The sequence below is a fragment of the Phycodurus eques genome, chromosome 6 (assembly GCF_024500275.1).
Source record: "Phycodurus eques isolate BA_2022a chromosome 6, UOR_Pequ_1.1, whole genome shotgun sequence".
In the NCBI taxonomy this organism is placed as follows: Eukaryota; Metazoa; Chordata; class Actinopteri; order Syngnathiformes; family Syngnathidae; genus Phycodurus; species Phycodurus eques.
The window spans coordinates 16,661,908-16,684,561 of NC_084530.1; the positions used below are offsets into that span (position 1 = coordinate 16,661,908).

At 41.6% G+C, this 22,654-nt stretch overlaps 1 protein-coding gene across 3 annotated transcripts in view; it reads left to right on the top strand.

The window, feature by feature from the left end:
- The window catches only part of LOC133404368 (striatin-like), a 33,920-nt gene extending 11,638 nt beyond the window's left edge, over positions 1–22,282 (top strand). Inside the window, exons 6-19 of one of the 3 annotated variants that reach the window (XM_061680185.1) lie at positions 5,446–5,616; positions 6,830–6,962; positions 7,025–7,166; positions 9,137–9,235; positions 9,360–9,500; positions 10,153–10,289; positions 11,641–11,816; positions 14,045–14,092; positions 14,178–14,299; positions 17,019–17,186; positions 18,572–18,712; positions 18,810–18,911; positions 19,009–19,095; positions 20,138–22,282. In XM_061680185.1, coding sequence (XP_061536169.1) covers positions 5,446–5,616; positions 6,830–6,962; positions 7,025–7,166; positions 9,137–9,235; positions 9,360–9,500; positions 10,153–10,289; positions 11,641–11,816; positions 14,045–14,092; positions 14,178–14,299; positions 17,019–17,186; positions 18,572–18,712; positions 18,810–18,911; positions 19,009–19,095; positions 20,138–20,307 — 1,837 coding nt within the window. In that variant the 3' untranslated portion in view covers positions 20,308–22,282. Of the gene's footprint in view, positions 1–5,445; positions 5,617–6,829; positions 6,963–7,024; positions 7,167–9,136; positions 9,236–9,359; positions 9,501–10,152; positions 10,290–11,640; positions 11,817–14,044; positions 14,093–14,177; positions 14,300–17,018; positions 17,187–18,571; positions 18,713–18,809; positions 18,912–19,008; positions 19,096–20,100 lie in introns of all 3 variants that reach the window. The other 2 variants (XM_061680186.1, XM_061680187.1) reach the window with 2 other exon arrangements.
- The last annotated feature ends 372 nt before the right edge of the window (positions 22,283–22,654 follow it).

A 22,654-nucleotide genomic window follows, 5' to 3' on the forward strand; every position in this document is an offset into this window, starting at 1 on the left:
GAGTAGTGGAGGATAGACTCAGGACAGACAGGTATTTGCTAGCAACAGTATGGTTTCATGCCTAGAAAGAGTACCACAGATGCATTATTTGCCTTGATGATCCATCCATCCATCCATTTTCTGAGCCGCTTATCCTCACTAGGGTCGCGGGCGTGATGGAGCCTATCCCAGCTGTCATCGGGCAGGAGGCGGGGTACACCCTGAACTGGTTGCCAGCCAATCGCAGGGCACATACAAACAGACAACCATTCGCACTCACATGCACACCTACGGGCAAATTAGAGTCTCCAATTTATGCATGTTTTTGGGATGTGGGAGGAAACCGGAGTGCCCGGAGAAAACCCACGCAGGCACGGGGAGAACATGCAAACTCCACACAGGCGGGCCGGGGATTGAACCCGGGTCCTCAGAACTGTGAGGCTGACGCTCTTGCCAGTCGGCCACCGTGCCGCCTGCCTTGATGATGTTGATGGAAAAGTACAGAGAAGGTCAGAAGGAGCTACATTGTGTCTTTGTAGAGCTAGAGAAAGCCTATGACCGAGTACCCAGAGAGGAACTGTGGTACTGCATGCAGAAGTCTTGAGTGCCAGAGAAGTATGTTAGAATAATACAGGACATGTAGAGTGGTGAGGTTTGCTGTAGGTGTGAGAGACGAATTTAAGGTGGCGGTGGGACTGCATCAGGGATCAGCCCTGAGCCCCTTCCTGTTTGGAAGTCTAACCAGATGAGGTTAGACTGGAATCCCCGTGGACCATGATGTTTGCAGATGATATTGTGATCTGCAGTGAAAGCAGGGAGCAGGTGGAGGAACAGTTATAAAGATGAAGGCATGCACTGGAAAGCAGAGTAATGAAGATTAGCCGAAGTAAGACAGAATACATGAATGAGAGGGGTGCTGGGGTAAGAGTGAGGCTACAGGGAGAAGAGATAGCAACGGTGGAGGACTTTAAATACTTGGGGTCAACCGTCCAGAGCAATGGTGAGTGTTGTCAGGAAGTGAAGGAAACGGGTCCAAGTAGTTTGGAATGGGTGGAGGAAGGTGTCCGGTGTGTTATGTGACAGAAGAGTCTCTGCTAGGATGAAGGGCAAAGTTTATAAAACAGTGGTGAGGCTAGCCATGATGTACGGATTAGAGACAGTGGCACTGAAAAGACAACAGGAAGCAGACCTGGAGGTGGCGGAAATGAAGATGTTGAGGTTCGCTCTCGGAGTGACCAGGTAGAATAAAATTAGAAATGAGCTCATCAGAGGGACAGCCAAGGTTCAATGTTTTGGAGACAAAGTTAGAGAGAGCAGACTTCGATGGTTTGGACACGTCCAGAGGAGAAATAGTGAGTATATTGGTAGAAGGATGATGAGGATGGAGCTGCCAGGCAAGAGAGCTAGAGGAAGACCAAAGAGAAGGTTGATGGATGTCGTGAGGGAAGACATGAGGGCAGTTGGTGTTCGAGAAGAGGATGCAGGAGATGGCTTGCATGGAAAAGGATGACGCGGTGTAGTGACCCCTAAAGGGACAAGCCGAAAGGAAAAGAAGAAGTAAGCAGCAAGGCCGAAAACCAACATTGAATGCCCGTAACCTTTGATCCCTCAGGCGGCACTGCATCAAAAACCGACATCAATGTGTAGAGGATATCACCTCATGGGCTCGGGAACACTTCAGAAAACCAATATCAGTAAATACAGTTCAGCGCTACATCCGTAAGTGCAACTTGAAACTCTACTATGCAAAGCAAAAGCCAGTTTGAACATTAAATATCTTATCTTTGTAGTATATTAAATTAAATATAGGTCGAACATGATTTGCAAATCATTGTATTCTGTTTTTATTTATGACGCAACGTCCCAACTTCATTGGAATTGGGGTTGTAAAAATACAACACACATACAAACATGCAATTAAACACAAACATGAAAATTAACAACACAAAGACAAAGATGCAATTTAACATAAACAAACACAACCGCATTACACACAAACACACACACAAGCAATCACACACTCACGTGCACACACACACACAGTATGCAGAATTGGTCTTATTTACATAATCACGCCCCAACACAGAGTTTCTTCACCCATGACTTACCAGCTGATAAATAAATTTTACGACTATGCTGTCATGTCAAAGCCAAAAGGTAAGCAGAGCTGCAGTGTTGGCACAGATTAGCTTCAGCTAACAGCGTAACCAGTGTCAGCGTCTGAATTTGTGTTGCCTGTATTATAGGAATGTGGCATCCATCCTGTGTGCAGGAATTCTTAGATAACAGTGCTAATTTGTTGGCGGCAGTATTGGAGTTTGCCGGCCAGCTTGTGTGTAGGAATGGTAAGATAAGTATGCTCACGCATTGATTGTGCCGGATTGTGGCATCCATCTTATCTCCTCATGCGCCACCTGCACGGATCCACAAAAAAAAAAAATAATTGGCTGGCTTAGTGATGAAGTGCTGCCTCCATCAGTGAAAATACACACATACCTGGGAACGCTTTGAAATTAGGACTAGGCAGCTGTGGCAAGGTTGATAGAGCGGACAAGACACTGAACCCTGATTTTCTCCCAGTGGGCCTAGCACCGCCTTGCATGGCAGCAGCTGCCAATTGGTGTATGAATGTGTGCGTGAAGAAGAAGAACAGAAGAAGAATCATCTTTTATTGTCATGAACATGCATGCATGCATGCACATGAAATTTGTTCTCTGCCTTTTACCCATCACAGTGAACACATACACATATTAGTGGAACACACTGGAGCAGGGGGCAGCTGCAGCGGTCGGGAGAATTTCGGGGTGTAGAAAAAGCGCTATATAAGTCCAATCAGTCTACCATTTAGGACCAAAATGCATCATGCTCTATGTCCCTTTTAAGACACTAACATAGACGTGTGTTGTGTGTATGTGTGTGAAAGGAGGATTGTGTGGTTGGCACAGAGAGATGGATGGCGCAGGCTGGTACTGGGTGGCATGGGGGGTGGGGGGGCGTGTCTTGATGCGTGAACAAATGATACTAGAAGTTGAAGTCGGTCACTTACAAGCCGCTTCTCACCACCAAGGTCAGTCTGAACTTTTTATTACACACAAAAAACAACACAAAAATGCTAATTGACAACAACGTAACAGAGAGAATTGAAGCACACCTCATTCATCCCAGTATCATCTTTCAAAAAGTTAGTGAGGGGTACTATAGGCCTAAATGATCACTGCACCTGCTTTATGAACCCTTTTTTCATCATATGCTGTGATGTAATATATCGTGTAACATCTGCAACTGTATTACATTGTGCAGTTTGTTGTACAGTACATGTAATTATTTGTATTTATTGTATTTGCCTTAAAGTATTTTGCTCTGTTGGCATTGCAAATGAAAATATGTTCTCAATTGCCTGGAGAAATAAATAAAAGAATATATATAATGCAATAATTAATCTTTTATCGAGCTTTCATCTTTTTCTTGTTTAATCCACTAATGTAAAGTGAGCTGCAGTTAATGATGCTAACAGAATAGCTTAAAGGGGTCTGCTACAGGAAAGTAAAATAAGTTGAACGTTGGAAGTTAACTTCGGAATCTAATGTTGGAAGCTCACATTGGACGAAACGAAACTAATGTCAAAAGCTAACATTGGTCTTCCTTAGCCCTAGCGTTAAAGATAATATTGGAAGCTAACTTCCGAAGCTAACATTGGCAGCTAATGTTAGAGGTAATGTTGGAAGCTAACATCAGAATCTAATCTTGCAGGTTAATGTAAAAGTTAATGTCCAAAGCTAATGTTGGACCTGAAGTCGAAAGCTAAAGATGTTCTTCATTACCTTTCAAATTAAAGGTAACATTGGAAGCTAACTTCAGAACCTAACGTTAGCAGCTAACTTCAGGAGCTAATAATGGCAGCTATTGTTTGAGGTAATGTTCTAAGCTAACTTCGGAATTTAATGTTGCAAGCTATTGTCAAAGCTAACGTTTAAAGCTAATGTTTTCAAGCTCATGTTGGAGCTGACATTGGAAGTTGTTCTTCATTAGCTTTAAAATTAAAGGTAACTTTGGAACCTACAGCAGCTGAAATAAGTATTTAACACGTCACCATTTTTCTCAAATATACTTCCAAAGGTGCTATTGAGTAGTCCACACTTACAAAGAAAGTAGAACAAATAAGATCAGAAATTAAGTAAATGTAAAATGACACAGGGAAATCTATTGAACACATGGAGGTGCAAAAAGGTATATCTAAGCTTCTGAACATTCCAGTGAGCACGGTTGGGGTCATAATACGCAAGTGGAAAGCCAATCATACCACCATAAATTTGCCCTTCGATCAGGTGCTCCTCGCAAAAGTTTTGACAGAGGAATGCAAAGAATAATCAGAAGTTGTCCAAGAACCAAGGACCACCTGTGGAGAGTTTCAAAAAGACCTGGAATTAGCAGGTACTGTTGTCACCACGAGAACAGTGAGTAATGTACTCTGCTGCCATGGCCTGTATACACGCTCGCCATGCAAGACCCCATAGCTTAAAAATGCGGTACTGGTAAACTTCACATTATTGAAGGAAAATGTATCGAGACATTCTTGACAAAAATCTGGTGCCATCTATGAGGATGATGAAAATGAAACGAGGGTGGACATTTCAGCAGGATAATGATCAAAACACACTCCCAAGGAAACTCTCAATTGGTTTCAAAGAAAAAAAAAGAAAGCTGCTTGAATGGCCCAGCCAATCACCTAACTTGAATCCAATTGAAAATCTATGGAAAGAACTGAAACTCAAGGTCAATAAAAGAAGCCCATGGAACCTTCAAGATTTGAAGACTGCTTGTGTGGAGGAATGGTCCAAAATCACACCAGCGCAATGCATGCGACTAGTTTCTCCATACAGGAGGTGTCTTGAAGCGGTCATTGCAAACAAAGGCTTTTGTACCAAGTATTAAATTAATACCAGTTGGCATTTTCAATACTTTTTTCCTGTGTCATTTCAAATTATTACACACAACTTAATTTCTGATCTTATTTGTTCTTCTTTGTATGTATGGGTTACTTGGGCTGTTCCCGACATCTGGTGAAACTTACATGTCAATAGCACCTTTGGAAATATATTTGAGAACAATGGTGACGTGTTAAATACTTATTTCAGCCGCTGTAACTTCAGAAGCTGACAAAAGTGAACGTTTGAAGCTAATGTTCAAAGTAATGTTGCAGGATAGTCCTTTGCAATGTACTTTAAAAAATTAGAGAATGTATGAGTGAGTTTACAAACGTCATAATATGGCTAATAGGAAAGTAGTCCTTGTGATATTTAAGGGTTGTGAAGCGAGGTTAAATTCTAAATTAAAGGCGTGGGTGGGTGTTCTACCAGTTTAACGGTACTACCGCAGAACATACCTGATGAGGCATGTCCTCGCACTACTGATGATAATGATAATGATGATGATGAAATCAAAGACGACATCTGCCGTTTTTGTCAGGTACCTGGAGGAAGTGGGCTATACGGACGCCATCTTGGACGTGAAATCTCAGTGTGTGCGTGCGTTGTTGGGCCTTAGCACAGAGGCCGAGGAGATGCCACAGACGCGCTACCACGACATTGTGGTGGACCGAGACCACGTGGTCAACAGTACCCAAGGGGGCGTGGCCAGGTAGGACGGGCCACGGTGGTGGCGACATGGAGAACAACAATACTGTTCAAAGTAGTTATGCACTGAGATGTAAATTCTTGACCGCAACTGACGAACCCCATGCCGGAAACCGAAAGCTGAAATGCCGAAAGAAATGATCAATCAATTAATCAATCAAACTTCATTGTAAGCACTTTTCATACAAAAAAAAAAACACAAAGCAAAAAAAATCTAATCCGCCAATTATTAATTACAAAACAATGCCAGTTATTAGTAAAATTGCATTTATTGCTTTGACTGCAGAGCTGCCAACCTATCGAAATTCACCCATCCTCCACCCACCAATTTTCCGGGTCGCGGGCGTGCTGGCGCCAGTCTCATCTGACTCTGGGCGAGAGGCACGGTACATCCTGAACTGGTTGCCAGCCAATCGCAGGTCACATATAGACAAACAACTATCCACACTCACATTCACAACTATGGGCAATTTAGTCAATTTAAGCAACCAGTTTCAGGAACACTTCGGAAAACCATTTTCAGTTGACACAGTTAGTCGTTTCATCTACAAATGTGAGGTAAAACCATGCAAAGCGAAAGCCATATTTAACGACACCCAGAAAGCAGTCGGCTTCTCTGAGCCTGAGCTCATTTGAGATGGACTGACGCAAAGTGGAAAAGTGTGCTCGGTCAAGTCCACATTTCACGTTGTTTTTGGAAATCATGGACCTTGTGTCCTCCAAGCCAAAGAGGAAAAGGACCCTCTGGGTTGTTATTAGCGCAAAGTTCAAAAGCCAGGATCTGTGAACTGAGGGAATATTTGCAAAAAAAATAAAATAAATTTGATCAGTTTGACCATTAATTATCTTGTCTTTGTAGTATATTCAATTGAATATGGTTTGAAAATGATTTGCAAATAATTCTGTTTTTGTGTCATTGGAATTGGGGTTTGTGATTAAAGCTGCCAGAACTGGCAAATACTCATCACATTCTTGCAAATTCCCACTCTGAGGTGAGTGAAAAGACCTAAAAATGGTGGCCGCCATTAACAAGTTGATGTAATGTTTTAAACATATTTTTTTATAATAAATACTTTAAGTAAACAGCAGCAGCACATTTAAAACAAAGTTTTGCATCGGGGTTAGTTTCCCATTTACGCATATTAACAGTGTTACCAAACTACAACACCAGTATGACACAACAACCTTACAGCACAACAACACTGTTAACCTCCCAGCAGAGCTGACTCCTCCCACTCAGCTGCCATCTTGGAGACCTTCAAGTTGATCGAGGACGCCGCCGCCAACTTCAGCAGCGAGGACGAGGATAACGACAGCAGTGGCAACGGGAAAAACACGAGCATCCTCGATGTAAAACACACATGCATACGCCTTTGTCGCAATCATCGCTCTTATTCTGAAAATCTCGGCAGATGGTGAGGAGGAAACAATCGCCTACGGCGTCATCAACGACCTCCGACCTCAGTGACGACTCAGACACAGAGGAGGCCCTCAAGGGTTTCGACTTCCTGTCCAGCCACGATACAGATGGCGGAGAGGATGGCAGCCAATGGGGTGAGACCCACAGCTGTTACTAATATTCTGACGTTTATATTTGAACCAGTTCCTAATATTTTGACGGGTTATGCCGATCCCAATTCTACCCCTCAGACCTTCCCCTTTGTCTTAGCCCTTGGTTTTGCGTGTGCACGAAAACGAATGGGTATCCCGTTTCCTTGCTTAAGGGATGAAGGGGTGTATAGCCCTTGAAACCAAGTGTGGTAGGGGAGCTCGCGTGAAAGCGAGATATATGGGACTCCGCCCCCACTGACAGGCGAAGAGCTTGCTTACAAGACGGCGGAACCGGCAAGGAAGTGCATAAATGTAAGTGCGCATAATGATTGATATTCACGCTAATGACAGTCATGCTTTTATCAACTAAGCTAATCAGCTAAGTCGTGTTCAGAAGCTACGTAGCTACTGTCGAGTAGCTAATAATATCGCTTCTGTGTATACCGTGACGTTCGCTTTCCATATAGTTAAGCCTCATCACTCATGTAATGCAGTATTTTATCAGCGTGAAGCCATTAGCTGTGATTTCCTGTGAATATACTCGTCTGACATCGGGTTTACTAAACACACACAAAGTCAACGTAATAAATAACCGGACGGCTTTTCTTCCACAGGGATGCGACAAGGCAACCCTCTTCTACAACAGCACACAACAGTCCAGAACGACAAAGCCAGTGCCAAAATGACAACGGACTCAAAATGCAATTTTAGAGGAATGTGACAAAAAACACACGAGACTGAAGCAAAAAATATATTGTTTTTACTGTTTTCCAGTTAAATTGTAGATATTGTATTTAAAGGTTTTGTTTATGTTCGAAACATTTCTTATATATATATTTTATTTTTGAAAATTTAAAATCTGCAATATCTAAATACATAAATAATCACACTATTACCATATCATAATATGGAAATGTTCCCAAATGTCAACAACAATATTCTGTAAATAAGTGTGTCTCTTTGATAATTGTCTGTTTTACCTCAACGCTGCAAATTATGAGGCCTAAATGATATTTATTGTTCCTGTGACAATAAAGTTATTTTCTAGTCTATTCTGTTTGATTTTCTTTTTTGTGTGTATTTACAAATGTTTGGTTATGTGTTTTGTGATGGTTGTTGCTGTGTGTTATTTATTGGTCGACGTTTGGCTCTAAAATTAGTTTGTCAAAATATGTTCCTTACGTGGAAATGTGTTTCTAGAGTAGATAAAGATGAAATATAGAAATGTATACACCCTGTCACGTGGTAGGAAACATTTATTATAAAAAATAAAATCCCAGTCACTTTTACAAACTGCAAAAACATATATATATATATATATATATATATATATTTTTTTTTTTTAAATAATTAATTAATTTATTTATTTTTAAAAGCAATTTATAATAATAGTAGCATTCAACACTGCGCAACATGGTCGAACCCGACTGGACCGGACCTGTCACTATTCTGACTGGTTACTAATATTTTGACTGGTTCTCAATACTGTATTTTGATCGGTTCCTATTATTCTTTCCTGTTATTAATATTCTTACCGGTTCTAATATTTTGACTGGTTTCTAATGTATTGACTAGTTCCCAATATTTTGATTGGTTCCTAATATTCTAACCTGTTACTAATTTTCTGACTGTTTCCTACTATTTTGACTGGTTCCTAATATTCTGACTTCTTACTAATCTTTTGACTGCTTCCAAATGTTCTGATCATTTCCTAATATTGCGATCCATTCTTAATATTTTGTACTGGTCCTAATATTTTGACATCCCTAATATTCTGACCTCTTCCTGATTTTGAAATGTTCGTGTTTTGAAATATTTTGAAATGTTCCTGATATATTGACCAGTTTTTAATATTTTGACGAGATCAGAATAATATGACCCGTTGCTAATATTCTAGCCTGTTCCTGATATTGGGGATTGAGAATATTATGTTTTGGGAATGCTAATCTAGCAATGCTACTGTGTTGTTGCAGGCAAAGAGGCGGAGGTGGGGTGGGATGTGGACGCGGGCGTGATTGCACAGCTGAAGGAGGAGTACCGGCGGGAGCGTCGCGGCAAGAAGGGCGTCAAGCGTAAGTTCTTCTTCTTCTCCTTCTCCTTCCCCTTCTTCTCCTCATCCTTCTTCTCCTACTCCCCCTCCTATTCTTGAGACTTCTGCTTCAAAATGCACCCGTCAGCCGCCATCTTTATCTCCAGGCCCAAATCGCTCCAAGCTCCAGGACATGCTCGCTAACTTGCGCGACGCCGAGGAGTTCCCTGCTCTGCAGCCCCCAGCAACGCCCCCGGCCCGGCCCGCCCCCGCCACCGCCACCAGATTCAACGAGCAGGAAATGGACGGTAGGCAATCAGCCAATCAGCTGTTGACTTTGCTGGTCGCTAGGCAGAGACTGTGGGCTCAGGTGTGGCAGCAATATGCTTCTTGTAGTTCAGCCCTGGTTTAGCAAAAGTTTTGCAAGCCGGCATGGCACCTACTTCCGTGTTAATTCATAAACAATGCGGCTGCTGGTCGTATCAATGATTGGGTGAATGGAACTTCTGCCTAGAGACAACATGGGAGGGAGATATGCTCAAATTAAATGAATAACATACTGTACATATTGTAGATAGTATTTTCTGGCTAAAATAAAATGATTTTTGGACTTTTTTGCCACATCAATCACAAATTTAACATGGATGCTGTTAGAGTTGTTATTGGATGGTTGAACTTCCTCCTACAGACAGTTCTAAAAATAAACTGGCTTTTGGACTAAAACATTCACGACAGCAGTACGGAACATTCCCGTAAACGAGATCGTGTCAGCTGATGTAGGATCCGAGGATCCGATCAATGATGGCATTGATCGGGTGGGGGAATTATGTCGATCCGATATACCCGATCAGAATCCCGGAAAGTTGAATTTCAATGTGGAAAGATGATTTAAGGTACGAGTGTTTTGATTTATAAGCTTTGAGTCTGGCTGGTGAAGGTTGCGTATTTTGTTCCCCGTAGAGGGCGCCGCCTTCCTGCCGGTACCAGGGAAGTCGTTAATCGTGGGCCGAGTGGACGAGGCAGTCCCTAGTGAGCTGGGACTCGGAGAACTGGCTGGGCTGACGGTCGCCAACGATACTGACGGCCTCACCTACCAGGTAACGCCACCTCCACACCCGTTGTGCGATGATGTCATTGTAAAATTACGTACAACCTTCCGTAAATTACACAGTGGGATTACTCAAATTGACAAAAAATTGACTGACAAAAAAAATAAAATTAATTAAAAAGAGGCGTATTTAATGATTTTTAGTGTATTGAATTAGCGATTGACCATGATTTTGGGGTGCTGCTATGTTGACGTTGGCGCGCAACAATATATGATAGCAATGTGAGGTGCAATACTAACTTGAACGATGCAGTGTTTGGACACTCAAGCAAGATGGCGTTTATTTTTATTTATTTATTTGTATTTTTTTTCCTGGAAAGTAGTCATTTTGAAGATGCGAGGATTCTGTTCGTTACGTGTCAGAAAATCAGCAAAAATGTTGATCATTGTTGTCCAAAATAGAAGCAGCTTATTTTTATTCAGCACAAAGGTAATCAGTCTGCTTTCATGGAAGACTACAGAAATCGGAGAATATTGACTCTTGAGAGGCTGAACTCTGAGGATTTGGAAAATTTTAAGTTAAACAATGGTTCTAAACAATGAATCATTTATCAAAATAGTTAGCGATATTTGATAATCGATTAGTTGTTCTAGTATATTATTTTAATATATGATATATATGTATGAAATAAACAGCTTGGCGATACAGTAATATGGACGAAGTCCTCCCACAAATGGCGAAAAAACATGTAAGTGACACTCACCCTACCCAAAAGTGTGGATAAGCGCTATGTAAAATGGATGGATGTTTGTATGTGTTGATTCTCCATGTGTAGTAAAGTAGCAGTTGTTTGAAGGTTTTGTATTAGCGTAACATTTATGCTAATTTCCGTTAAACTGTCAATGGCATTTCGAATTATATGTTAGCATTAATCTAAAGGGTTTTAGTTACACGAAATTATATGGTTTGCTTGAACATTTTGGTGTTTGCCATTTGTTTTCTATGTCAGTTTTACAGTAAACAACTGGGAGTAACAAACAGCTTGAAGCAATCACGCATTGCCTCTTATTTGGACAACTATAAGAACGAGAGAGTGAGAACAGGCGCTAAGGAATACTTTGTGTCTTTTAATACATTTTAATGTGTATAAAGTATGTGGGATGGATCAAAATAAGATTTAAATTTTTTTTTTTTTAATATGGTCTCTCTAAATTACACATTTTCACCAATTATGGCTGGATCTAGAAAGTGTTCCCCGCGATTAATGCAGCTTTACTGTAGTAAAATGCAGGCAAATGACGAGGGCTGTGTAAAATATTCCTTTTAGTATCTGTTGCGGCCCGCTAAAAACACACAGCAGTCCGGACTTGTGTTGATGATGATGCTGTTTGTTGTGCAGATGGGCAGCAGTCAGGATGCACTGATGAAGACATGGAACGCCAAGTTCACGCTGCGCAGCCATTTTGACGCCCTGCGTGGCCTGGCCTTCCACCCGGTAGAGCCAGTCCTGGTCACTGCCTCCGACGATGGCACCCTCAAACTGTGGAACCTCGACAAGACCACACCCACCAAGAAGTGAGATGCATTGAGACCACCGCACGCACACACCCAGGAACACAAATCAGTCAGTTGTGTCTCAAAAAAATATATATATTTTTTTTGTTTTTAATGAGAAAAATAGCACTATAATATTATACTCCATAAAAACATACACTAATCTCGTAATGAAATACAATTAAAAATAATTAAACAGTGTTTGTCACACTTTCTCCTTCAATTCTGCGGCTCATCCTTGTGGTGTGCGCCTTGGCCACCTGCAGTCAGTACAAGACAGACATACGGATATACTGTACTTGTAGTTTAGCTCCTCTATCAGATTCTCAGTACGGCAGTAATATTAGTCGTTGTTTGCAATATTGTTATATTGTCTGCCAACATGTGTTGTTTCACCGTTTGCGTTCAGATAGCTGTTGCTTAAAGCGTAACAACTCCGCCACATAGATATTAATTGTTAGCCCGTGTGCCTATGGAGTTTCCCATTGTATGTTAGCATTCAGGTATGGGAGGCTATGGTAGCTTTAAATACACAACGTGTAATTCTTTTTCATCAACCCTATTTTGTAACGTGTTACAGACCAAACCGGTAACTGAATGATAATCATTATACAGAAAAAAAGGATAGTCCGTTTAAAAATAAAGGTTATTTGCAGCCGTCGTATGAATAACGTGTAATTGACATGTAGTTGAACCTGAAGCAGCCTCAGACGTTTGTCAAATTAGTAGCCGTTCGTTCGTATTAATCGGTACCAAAGAAATAGCTCTCAATTTCAAAAAGGTTGGTGAATACATCACTCCATGTTGTGTGATATTGCTTATTTGGTTTTGTTTCCTCATTAAACAATACCAAATAACAACAATAATCATTAATAAACACAAAACAGTAATTGGGCAAAAAAAATCTTTGGTAAGGTATAGTAGCATTTATTGTCAGTCCTCAATATATCCATCCAGCCATCCATTTTCTACCGCTTATCCGAGGTCTGGTCGCTTGGGCAGTAGCTTTAGCAGAGACGCCCAGAGTTCCCTCTCCCCAGCCACTTCATCCAACTATTCCGGGGGGATCCCCAGGCGTTCCCAGGCCAGCCGAAAGACGTAGTCTCTCCAGCGTGTCCTGGGTCGTCCCCGGGGTCTCCTCCCGGTGGGACGTGCCCGGAACACCTCACCAGGGAGGCGTCCGGGAGGCATCCGAATCAGACCTCCCGGATGAGCAAGCTTCTCACCCTATCTCTAAGGGAGAGCCCGGACACCCTGCGGAGGAAACTCATTTCGGCCGCTTGTATCCGTCCTCAATACATGAAACATACAATGGGCTTACTTTTCCAAGAGGCAACTTTCACAAAAAAAACAATACAAGAAAAACGAACAAACCATAAAACATAAAGACATAAAAAATACATCCATGCTCTTTGTTGTCTGAAGTGGTTATAGATGAAAGGGGTCTGGAGTCGCCCTTCACCACTTTGTCAAAGATGGTGCGATCACAGCATACATGACGTCACTTCTGTTTCCCACAAGCAAAGTTCAAAGTAACCAAGCAACTGGAGAGTCTGTTTGACATAGATACAGAAAGAATGTCTCCGTTTCCAGTCCCATCTAGCTCCACATCCCTTCTCAACTCCTCCGGGCCACTACAGCTAAAACCCCCTCCCCAAAGTAGACAAGCTGCGACATTTCTGCGGCTGTTGCAAGAGTGCTGACTGTCAAGGCATAAAAGCAACCAGCGGCGACAGTCGAACAGCGCCGACATTCCCCTCCTCAGAAACTGTGCTCCTGCTAGTCTGCTGCCGAAAGGGTGCAAAAGGCCCCAAGTGCCGACATTCTCCTCCATTAAATGTCCTGCTGCCACTGTCAACAGTCTATCACGGGTTCACATGAGGGACAACAAACATGCATTCATTCCTTTTCCGTACCACTTATCCTCACTAGCGGAGCGGGCGTGCTGGAGCCTATCCCAGCTTCTATCTTCGGGCGAGAGGCGGGGTACACACTGAACCGGTCACCAGCCACTCACACCAAATGTAAAATACTTCATCTGATTATTCGAGTCATCGATGGAATAATCCATTCTAAAAACATTGGACAGCTCTAGTTTAATTTGACATGTAACTTTTCATATGTTCCCGACTGTATGAAAGTAGTTTGTCTGTGATTTCTCGTTTAAACAGATGTTTACAGCCAATCAAAATGCCAGGTAATGTCACATTAAAAAAAAAATGTGACTTGAGCTCATGATGTGTTTTTAGGTGTGCATCTGTGGACGTGGAGCCCATCTACACATTCCGAGCTCACAGGCGAGTCCAGCAATCTGTCAGTCAATCAATCAATCAACCATGGCGACAGCTTCTGATAATGTTTTTGCCCGTCTGTCCAACGCAGTGGCGCCGTTCTTTGTCTCACAATGAGCGGCAGCGGCGAGCAGTGCTTTAGTGGCGGCGTGGACGGAACCATCCAGAGCTGGAATGTGCCCAGCCACAACAGTGACCCCTATGACTCCTATGGTACGCTCCCTTCCCAACAAAGGAATACAAATGCCATATCATTTTAGTTCTGGTACACACAAGAATTGTTTTTGACTCTTGAGAGATTTTATTAATGTTATAGACCCAACACATGAAGATTATTGTACTGTGTGTTGTGTGCTCCGATAATTTCAGTACAGCACACAAAGATTGTGTTTCAGCAGCGATCTCAAATCTAGTCCTCCAAGACAGAAATCTTGCGCGAGCAAGGGGACATCGAGTCCGAGTGGACCATGTTCCGCGCCTCCATTGTTGAGGCGGCCGACTGGAGCTGTGGCCGTAGGGTGGGCGGTGCCTGTCGTGGCAGCAATCCCCGAAACCCGTTGGTGGACACCAACAGTGAGGGAGGCCGTCAAGCTGAAGAAGGAGTCCTGTCGGGCCTTTTGGGCCTGTGGGACTCCTGAGGCAGCTGATGGGTACCGGCTGGCCAAACGGAATGCAGCTTTGGTGGTCGCTGAAGCAAAAATTCGGGCGTGGGAGGAGATTGGTGACGCTATGGAGAAAGACCTCCGGATGGCTTCGAGGAAATTTGGGTTCATCATTCGGTATCACAGGAGGGGGAAGTAGTGCACCATCAACACTGTGTATAGTGGGAATGGGGCGCTGCTGACCTCGACTCGGGACGTTGTGAGGCGGTGGGGAGAATACTTCGAAGACCTCCTCAATTCCACCGACACGCTTTCCCATGAGGAAGCAGAGTCTGGGGTCTCTGAGTCGGACTCGCCTAGCTCTGGTGTTGTGGTCGCCGAGGTGGTTAAAAAGCTCCTTGGTGGCAAGGCCCCGGGGGTGGATGAGATTCGCCCGGAGTTCCTAAAAGCTCTGGATGTCGTTTGGCTCTCCTGGTTGACACGCCTCTGCAACATTGCGTGGACATCGGAGACAATGCCTCTGGATTGGCAGACTGGGGTGGTGATCCCTTTTTTAAGAAGGGGGACCGGAGGGTGTGTTCCAACTACAGGGAGATGACACTCCTCAGCCTCCCTGGTAATGTCTATTCAGAGGTGCTGGAGAGGAGAGTCTGCCGGGAAGTAGAATCTCAGATTCAGGAGGAGCAGTGTGGTTTTCTTGGCCGTGGAACAGTGGACCAGCTCTACACCCTCGGCAGGGTCCTCGAGGGTGCATGGGAGTTCGCCCTACCAATCCACATGTATTTTGTGGACTTTGAGAATGTATTCAACCGTGTCCCTCAGGGAGTCCTGTGGGGGTGTGCTTCGGGAGTATGGTGTACCGAACTCTCAACGGGCTGTTCAGTCCCTGTACAACCAGTGTCAGAGTTTGGTCCGCATTGCCGGCAGTAAGTCAGACTCGTTTCCGGTGAGGGTTAGACTCCAACAATGCTGCCCTTTGTCACGGATTCTGTTCATAACCTTTATGGGCAGAATTTCTAGGTGCAGTCGAGGCTTAGAGGGGTCCGGTTTGGTGGCCTCAGTGTTGCATCTCTGCTTTTTGCAGTTGATGTGGTTCTATTGGCTTCATCAAGCCGTGATCTCCAACCCTCACTGGAGCGGTTCGCAGCCGAGTGTGAAGCGGCTGGGATGAAAAAAAAAATCCAAATCTAAGATCCTTGACCTCAGGCGGAAAAGGGTGGCTTGCCCTCTCCAAGACGGGGATGAGATCCTGCCCCAAGTGGAGGAGGTCAAATATCTTGGGGTCTTGTTCACGAGTGAGGTAAGAATGGAACGAGAGATTGACAGGCGGATCGGTGCAGCATCTGGAGTGATGCATACTTTGTATCGGTCCGTTGTGGTGAAGAAGGAGCTAACCCGAAAGGCGACGCTCTCAATTTAGCGGTCGATCTACGTTCCTACTCTCACCTACCAAGAACAAGATCCTGGATACAAGCGGCCAAAATGAGTTTCCTCCATAGGGTGTCCGGGCTCTCCCTTAGAGATAGGGTGAGAAGCTCGGTCATCCAGGAGGGGCTAAGAGTAGAGCCGCTGCTCCTTCGCATTGAGAGGACCCAGATGAGGTGGCTCGGGCATCTGATTCGGATGCCTCCCGGGCAATGATCACAAGCATATATTCTTTTTGCTCTGTGGAAGCAACAACTGTTACTTGAGCTTAGTTGCAGACCTTCTTGCCCCTTCTTCCTTGTAATTGATATATTTTTATGAAGATAGAATGCCTGTATATCGAAATAAATAAGGAAGGTCGTGTGAGATCTAGACAGGAGTAGCCTGGGAAAATGAACAGAAAATATTAACTGTGTATGTTCGTAAGTATACTGAAAGTCATTTGTCTGGGCTTGTTTCTGAAGGTTGTAACATCTGTTGTTTGCCTTATAAGGAGTGGAACTTTCTGGCACATTCCACCCCGCCCCTACTCAGAGTATAAGATAGATAGCACTTCTTTGTTTAGACAGACAGATAGTCGCACAGCTTGCAAAACTATCTGTCTCCAATGCGTTGTTGCTCCTTGCCAATAAATGACAGACAACTGTCCAGTTGGTCTCCTGGAACTTCATTGGTTTCTCCTCACATACAAGAACTCACAATTGGTTGGTATGAATGCTTTTGGCCAGTATTTTCCCCCAACTTTAACATAATTACACTCCATGTCTCCCAGTACAGCTCAGTGCTGCCTGGCATGTTGTGGCACAATGTGGTGCTACACTGAAGACATGCAACTCGAAATTGGGACTTGAAAAACTCATCAAAAACAATGACACTAATGGACAAGTCTTTTTTGGTGTGCACAGAGCTTTCGGTCCTGCGGGGGGCGCTCTGCGGACACGCGGACGCCGTGTGGAGCGTGGCTTATAGCGCCGTCCACCATCGCCTCCTCTCCTGCTCAGCCGACGGGACCATACGTCTGTGGAATGCCGCTGCCGTCTCGCCGTCTCTCGCCGTTTTCAACCAAAGAGGAGGTAACGTTTACATGAACGCTTGTGCATTTCACGCTATGTGCTCACATGTGCAGCAACGAGGAGTCATGAGCGGGCGACTGGCGGCCACTAGTTCACCTCGCAGGTCGCAGATGTAACGGCGATGTAACTTATTTTCTGTTAAGATACTTTTACTCAAGTATTGCTTTGAAGTGCTTTATACAGCACTGAAAAAAAGTCCTTTGAATTGATTAAAATGTGGTAAACGTATGTATTTTTTGCTCTGTTGGAGAGATTACTCCCCTCCATGTCCATAATAAACTTTTGCACTACCTCAAAGGTATAACGGAGGTCACTGGGGTATCTGAGATTTAGGGCATAAATGAGTCCAAAAAGCATAGTAGCAACAGCTAGTGCTACACTACAACTCCAACATGCAGAGTCATCACTTGAGGTACTGTGTGTTCTTTGAGTGTCTTCAATGGCCGCAGTGACACAGCACTGTCATCCAGTCCCTACAAAAAAGAAACAAGGTGAATAAAAATTATTAAAATTCACGCCATTCGTGCTTGCATTTTTCTCATTCCAAAGACTTCCAGTTTTCCAAAAATTCCACAGTTTTCACCCCAAAAAAATCCCAATTCATTCCCAACGACACGTTGAACAAAAAACATTCACCTTGTCCCCATTCAAAATTCAATATGTTCAGGTCATTCAATTCACATTGGGATTGATTTTTCAACATTCAAAAAATTCCCACACAGCAAAGATTTGACCATTTTCACCTACTTTTTCACCAACAAAATTCCCATTTTAGGACATATTCTACATTATTCCCCCCTCCTTCAACATTTATCAACTTATTCAAACCATTCCAATATAAACTGTTTTCCACGTTCCAAAAATTCTCCCACACCAAACATTTATCCCAAGTTTCCACATTTTACACCAACAAAATTTCTATTTTAGGACATATTCTACATCATTAACCCTCTCTCCTTCAACATTTCTTGACCGATTCAAACCAGTCCAATTACAAAATATTTTCCACATTCCCTAAATTCCCCTACATCTCACATTTCCCACATTAAAATACATTCTTCCCTCCTCCTTCAACATTTCTTGACTGATTCAAACCATTCCAACTTCAAACTGTTCATTTCATTACGTCATTCCATATCATTTAATATCATTTAAAACCTTACAATAACATTTGTAACAGTGATTGCATATAATTCTATATCATTCCACATCATTCTGTATTATTCATCTTTCTATATCATTCCATTTCATTCCACATCGTTCCATATGATTTCATTCAGTTTAGCATTCACACGCAATTCCTCTGTAAACATGTTGACAAGTCCTGTTACGTGTCTCAAGTTCGCACACGTCCCTCCACATGTTGACGTGTCGAGCCCTTTCAGAACTGGGCATTCCGACATCTGTGGACGTGTCGAGCAGCGAGCCGGCTCACATGGTCGCGTCCTTCTCCGGCGGCCATGTTGGCGTGTTCAACATGGAGACACAGCAGCTGGTCCTCAAGATGGAGTCGACAGGACTGCCAGGTAGGCCAACACGCTACCTGTTGTGTGTGTGTGTGTGTATGTATGTATGTATGTATGCATGCGTTGATTGATCATTTCGTTTGTTTTTGTTGTTGAGACGCGGCTTGCCAAATCAACAAAGTGCTGAGTCATCCCACGCTGCCCATCAGTATCACAGCGCAGGAGGACCGACACATACGATTCTTTGACAACAACACTGGTACCTCACGCCTTACGAACTACTTACTAAGTGGAATATCTACTTCCCGTCATTGTCATTACATTGTTGTCTTGTGTGTTTTTGGCGTGTTGCGCAGGCAAACTGGTGCACTCAATGGTGGCGCACTTGGATGCTGTGACCAGTCTCGCTGTGGATCCAAACGGAATTTACCTCTTGTCGGGAAGTAAGTTGCCTCTTGTTAATTATGACAAAAACAATGCTCGTGCAAGAAAACAATTTACAATTTCCCCCCCAAAAAATATCCACGATTAACAACATACATCCATGTAGGAAAGTTTACAAAAATGTATGCACATTTACAAAGATTTACCAAGAATTTTTTCCCCCAAAAAACAGACAAGCAATATTCAAAATGAATTAAAAAAAGAATGTTTCATCAAAAATTGTATGAAAATTCACACAGTTCTTAAGATTATTTTTTACACCAATTTATAAAAATGTACAATAAAGTGCTATTTTTTTTTACACACATTTCACAAAAATGCACAACATAAAATTTACAACAATTGGTAAAATAAAATAAATTACAAAAAGTACCCTAAATGAAATAGTTAATACAAATGTTGGAAATGTTAGTTTTTAAATAAAATTGTACACACATTTACAAAAGAATTTACATACAACACATTTTTACACACAAAACAAAACATGCCCATTTTACAACAAAATGTACAACAAACATGAAAATGTACTAAATTAACCCAAATGTAAAAAAATTTGTAAAATATCAATAAAATTAACAACAATTGTGTAATATGTTGGGAATTTTAACCAAATTTCCAAATTTTTAAAACTACAAAAATGGAGATGTAAAATCTTAAATTTTCTACACACATTTATAAAACGTACCAACAAATTCACTTTACAACAATTTGTAAAAATCTACATTAATTTTTACACATTTTTAAAAAATAAAAAAATGTACGATTATGAAAATTTGCAAAATTGTGTTACAGAAAATTGGAAAAATGTCCACGCATTTGCAAAAATTATGGATATTTACAACAATGTACAGAAATGTTAAAACATACACTTAGAAAAATGTACCAAAAACATTTGGCTTTTTACAACAATATAAAAAAAAAAAAAAAGTGTATATTAGTTTATTAATTTGGGACATAAAATGTATAAACTTTGCAAAAAAATGAGCAACATGTCAAATTTCCAGTAGCAAAAATGTTGAGCCTGCTGTTGTTGCTTTGGAGGCCACGACTGCTCCGTGCGTCTGTGGAACATGAACACCAAGACATGCATCCAGGAGTTGACGGCCCACCGTAAGAAGTTCGATGAGTCCATCCAGGACGTGGCTTTCCACCCCACCAAGTGCTACATCGCCAGCGCAGGGGCCGACGCGTTGGCCAAGGTCTTCGTATGACCCTCGTGACCTTGTCCAGACTCGGGCTGGCCCCGGTCCGCAAACAAATGCGCATGATGACGACGATGTGTGCCATGTTCTACATTATGACTCCCTATTTAGTGAGTCGGCCATTTTGTAGTGCTGGAATGTTTTGTGAATGCAGCGTCCCCCCCGCATATTCACCATTTGCTGCTCGCAGATTCACCTAAACAAGGATTTTTTTTCTGGAACCTACCTTCCATTAGTATTGCTTTGGGGCCAAATTGTGGCAGCTTGGTGTGAAGGAACTATGTAAAAGTGAGTTGAAAATTAATTAATTTAGACTTTTGGCATTTTGGTACCACGGAACTACGTTGCAATGAGTTGAGGAGCTTCATTTAGACAAAAGTAGTGCTTTGTTGGCATCTTGTGGCAACTTAGTGCCGAGTAACTGTTGAGGTGAGTTGAGGAGCTTCATTTAGACAAAAGTAATGGTTTGGTACCATCTTGTGGCAGCATGGTGCCAAGAAAAATGTTGAAGTGAGTTGAGGCGCTTCATTTAAATCATCTTTTGGCATCGTGGTGCCCGTGTGTTGCTAATACTAATTAACTGTTGATGCGTGTTTTGTATTTTTAAGATACAAGTACAACTTTTTTTATATCCGTAAAACAGTGAAGTTGTTCTCCTGGGTGATTATTAATAACTTTATTATCGTTATTAATATTATTATTGGTTTAGTGTGTTGAGTTGTATAGAAACTGTGTACAGTGTAAAACATGAACTTCAATTTATTTATTAACCGGCTGTGAAGCTTTTGGCAACAATTGAAGTGCGGAAATAACTTTTGTGTTTGCCAATTTACATAACAAAAGTTATATACATGCTGTCTTTCAGCACTGGCCTCAAACGCTGCATTCCAATGAGCCATTTTCAGTAAAAAAAAATATATATATATATGATTTGTTGCTTCAACTTGGAAAAACACAGCATTCATTTGTAAATGATGACTATTGTCCATAAATGTGTATAGGGAAATCTGATACCTTAGTGACAATGTACAGTACATACTCTTGTTTTTACAATAAAGGAACATTAGGTTAGCCTTAACCATGTTATTGTACACTTTTTATGTACTTCTAGAGTCGGGCCCGACTGATTAATCGGCCAATATTAGTCATTTTCAAATTGGCCGAAATCAGCCAATTTTTGCATGTTTTTTTTGCATATATATATATATATATATATATATATATATATATATATATATATATATATACACACACACACACATACAAACACATGTTGTTTTGTTTTTTTACACTAACACATTACAACAAGGGACAAAATAATGACATTCAAACAAACAAAAAAATATTGGCCAATTTTTCTCTGTTGTAAAGTTAAACAAATATTAAAGGACAAAGTATTGTAAAACAGTCAAATGTTCTGCCTGTATTTCATTTCTTTATTGTTGTAAGCATTAAGGGACCAAAAAAATAAGTTATTTTATTCATTACAGTGGACCCCCGCATATTCGCGGTTCGGCAGCTCTGGATTCAGCTACAGTATTTGTTGACATATTTTGTTTTTTTCTTTTATCTGTTTGGGGTGGTACAAACCTTTTTTTTTTTTTCCCCTAATGCAGTTGTAATGGGCGTCAATTACCGATGGATTTTTCACTATTCACAATAGGCCCTGGTCCCTATCGCCCGCGAATAGCAGGGGTCCAATGTATAGATTTTGTAAATTGATCGGGGAATGAATTGGTTATTGGAATTTTATTTTGCCAAATATCTGAATCTGCATCGGCCTTAAAAAATCCATATCGGTCGACACGATGGACCCTACTTTAGAATATGTATTATCAAAACAAACTGATTATTATTATGTTTTATTTTTATTTTTTAGCTGAGCAGATCATGTATTACGGTGTACATTATGCAATGAGATTTGAACATGAAGTTGTAGATTTGTATTTAATAGTCTACTGTATGATATTGTAAAAAAAAAAAAAAAAAAAAAAACGAAATTCAGAGTAAAAATAGTAAAAAGTGAGTTTGGTTTTGACATCCTTGCGTGAATAAAGTTGCTATTTTTAGAACAAAAGGTGTATTTTTTGGAGAATATAGTCCTATTTCTCTTAGAGAATAAAGCTCTTTTACACAATAAAAGGCCGAATATTACAAGAATAAATGTGTATTTTTGAAATTTATTTTAAAAATATGGCTTTATTCCTTTGTTAAACTTTGACTTTAATGTCATAATATTACAAATTCACAATGCATTTATTCTCGTAAGATTACAACTTTCTATCCAGGCAAAATATGTCTTGGTTTTTGTTAAGGTTGAGACTTTTTATTTTTCAAAACAAAATGTGATTATATT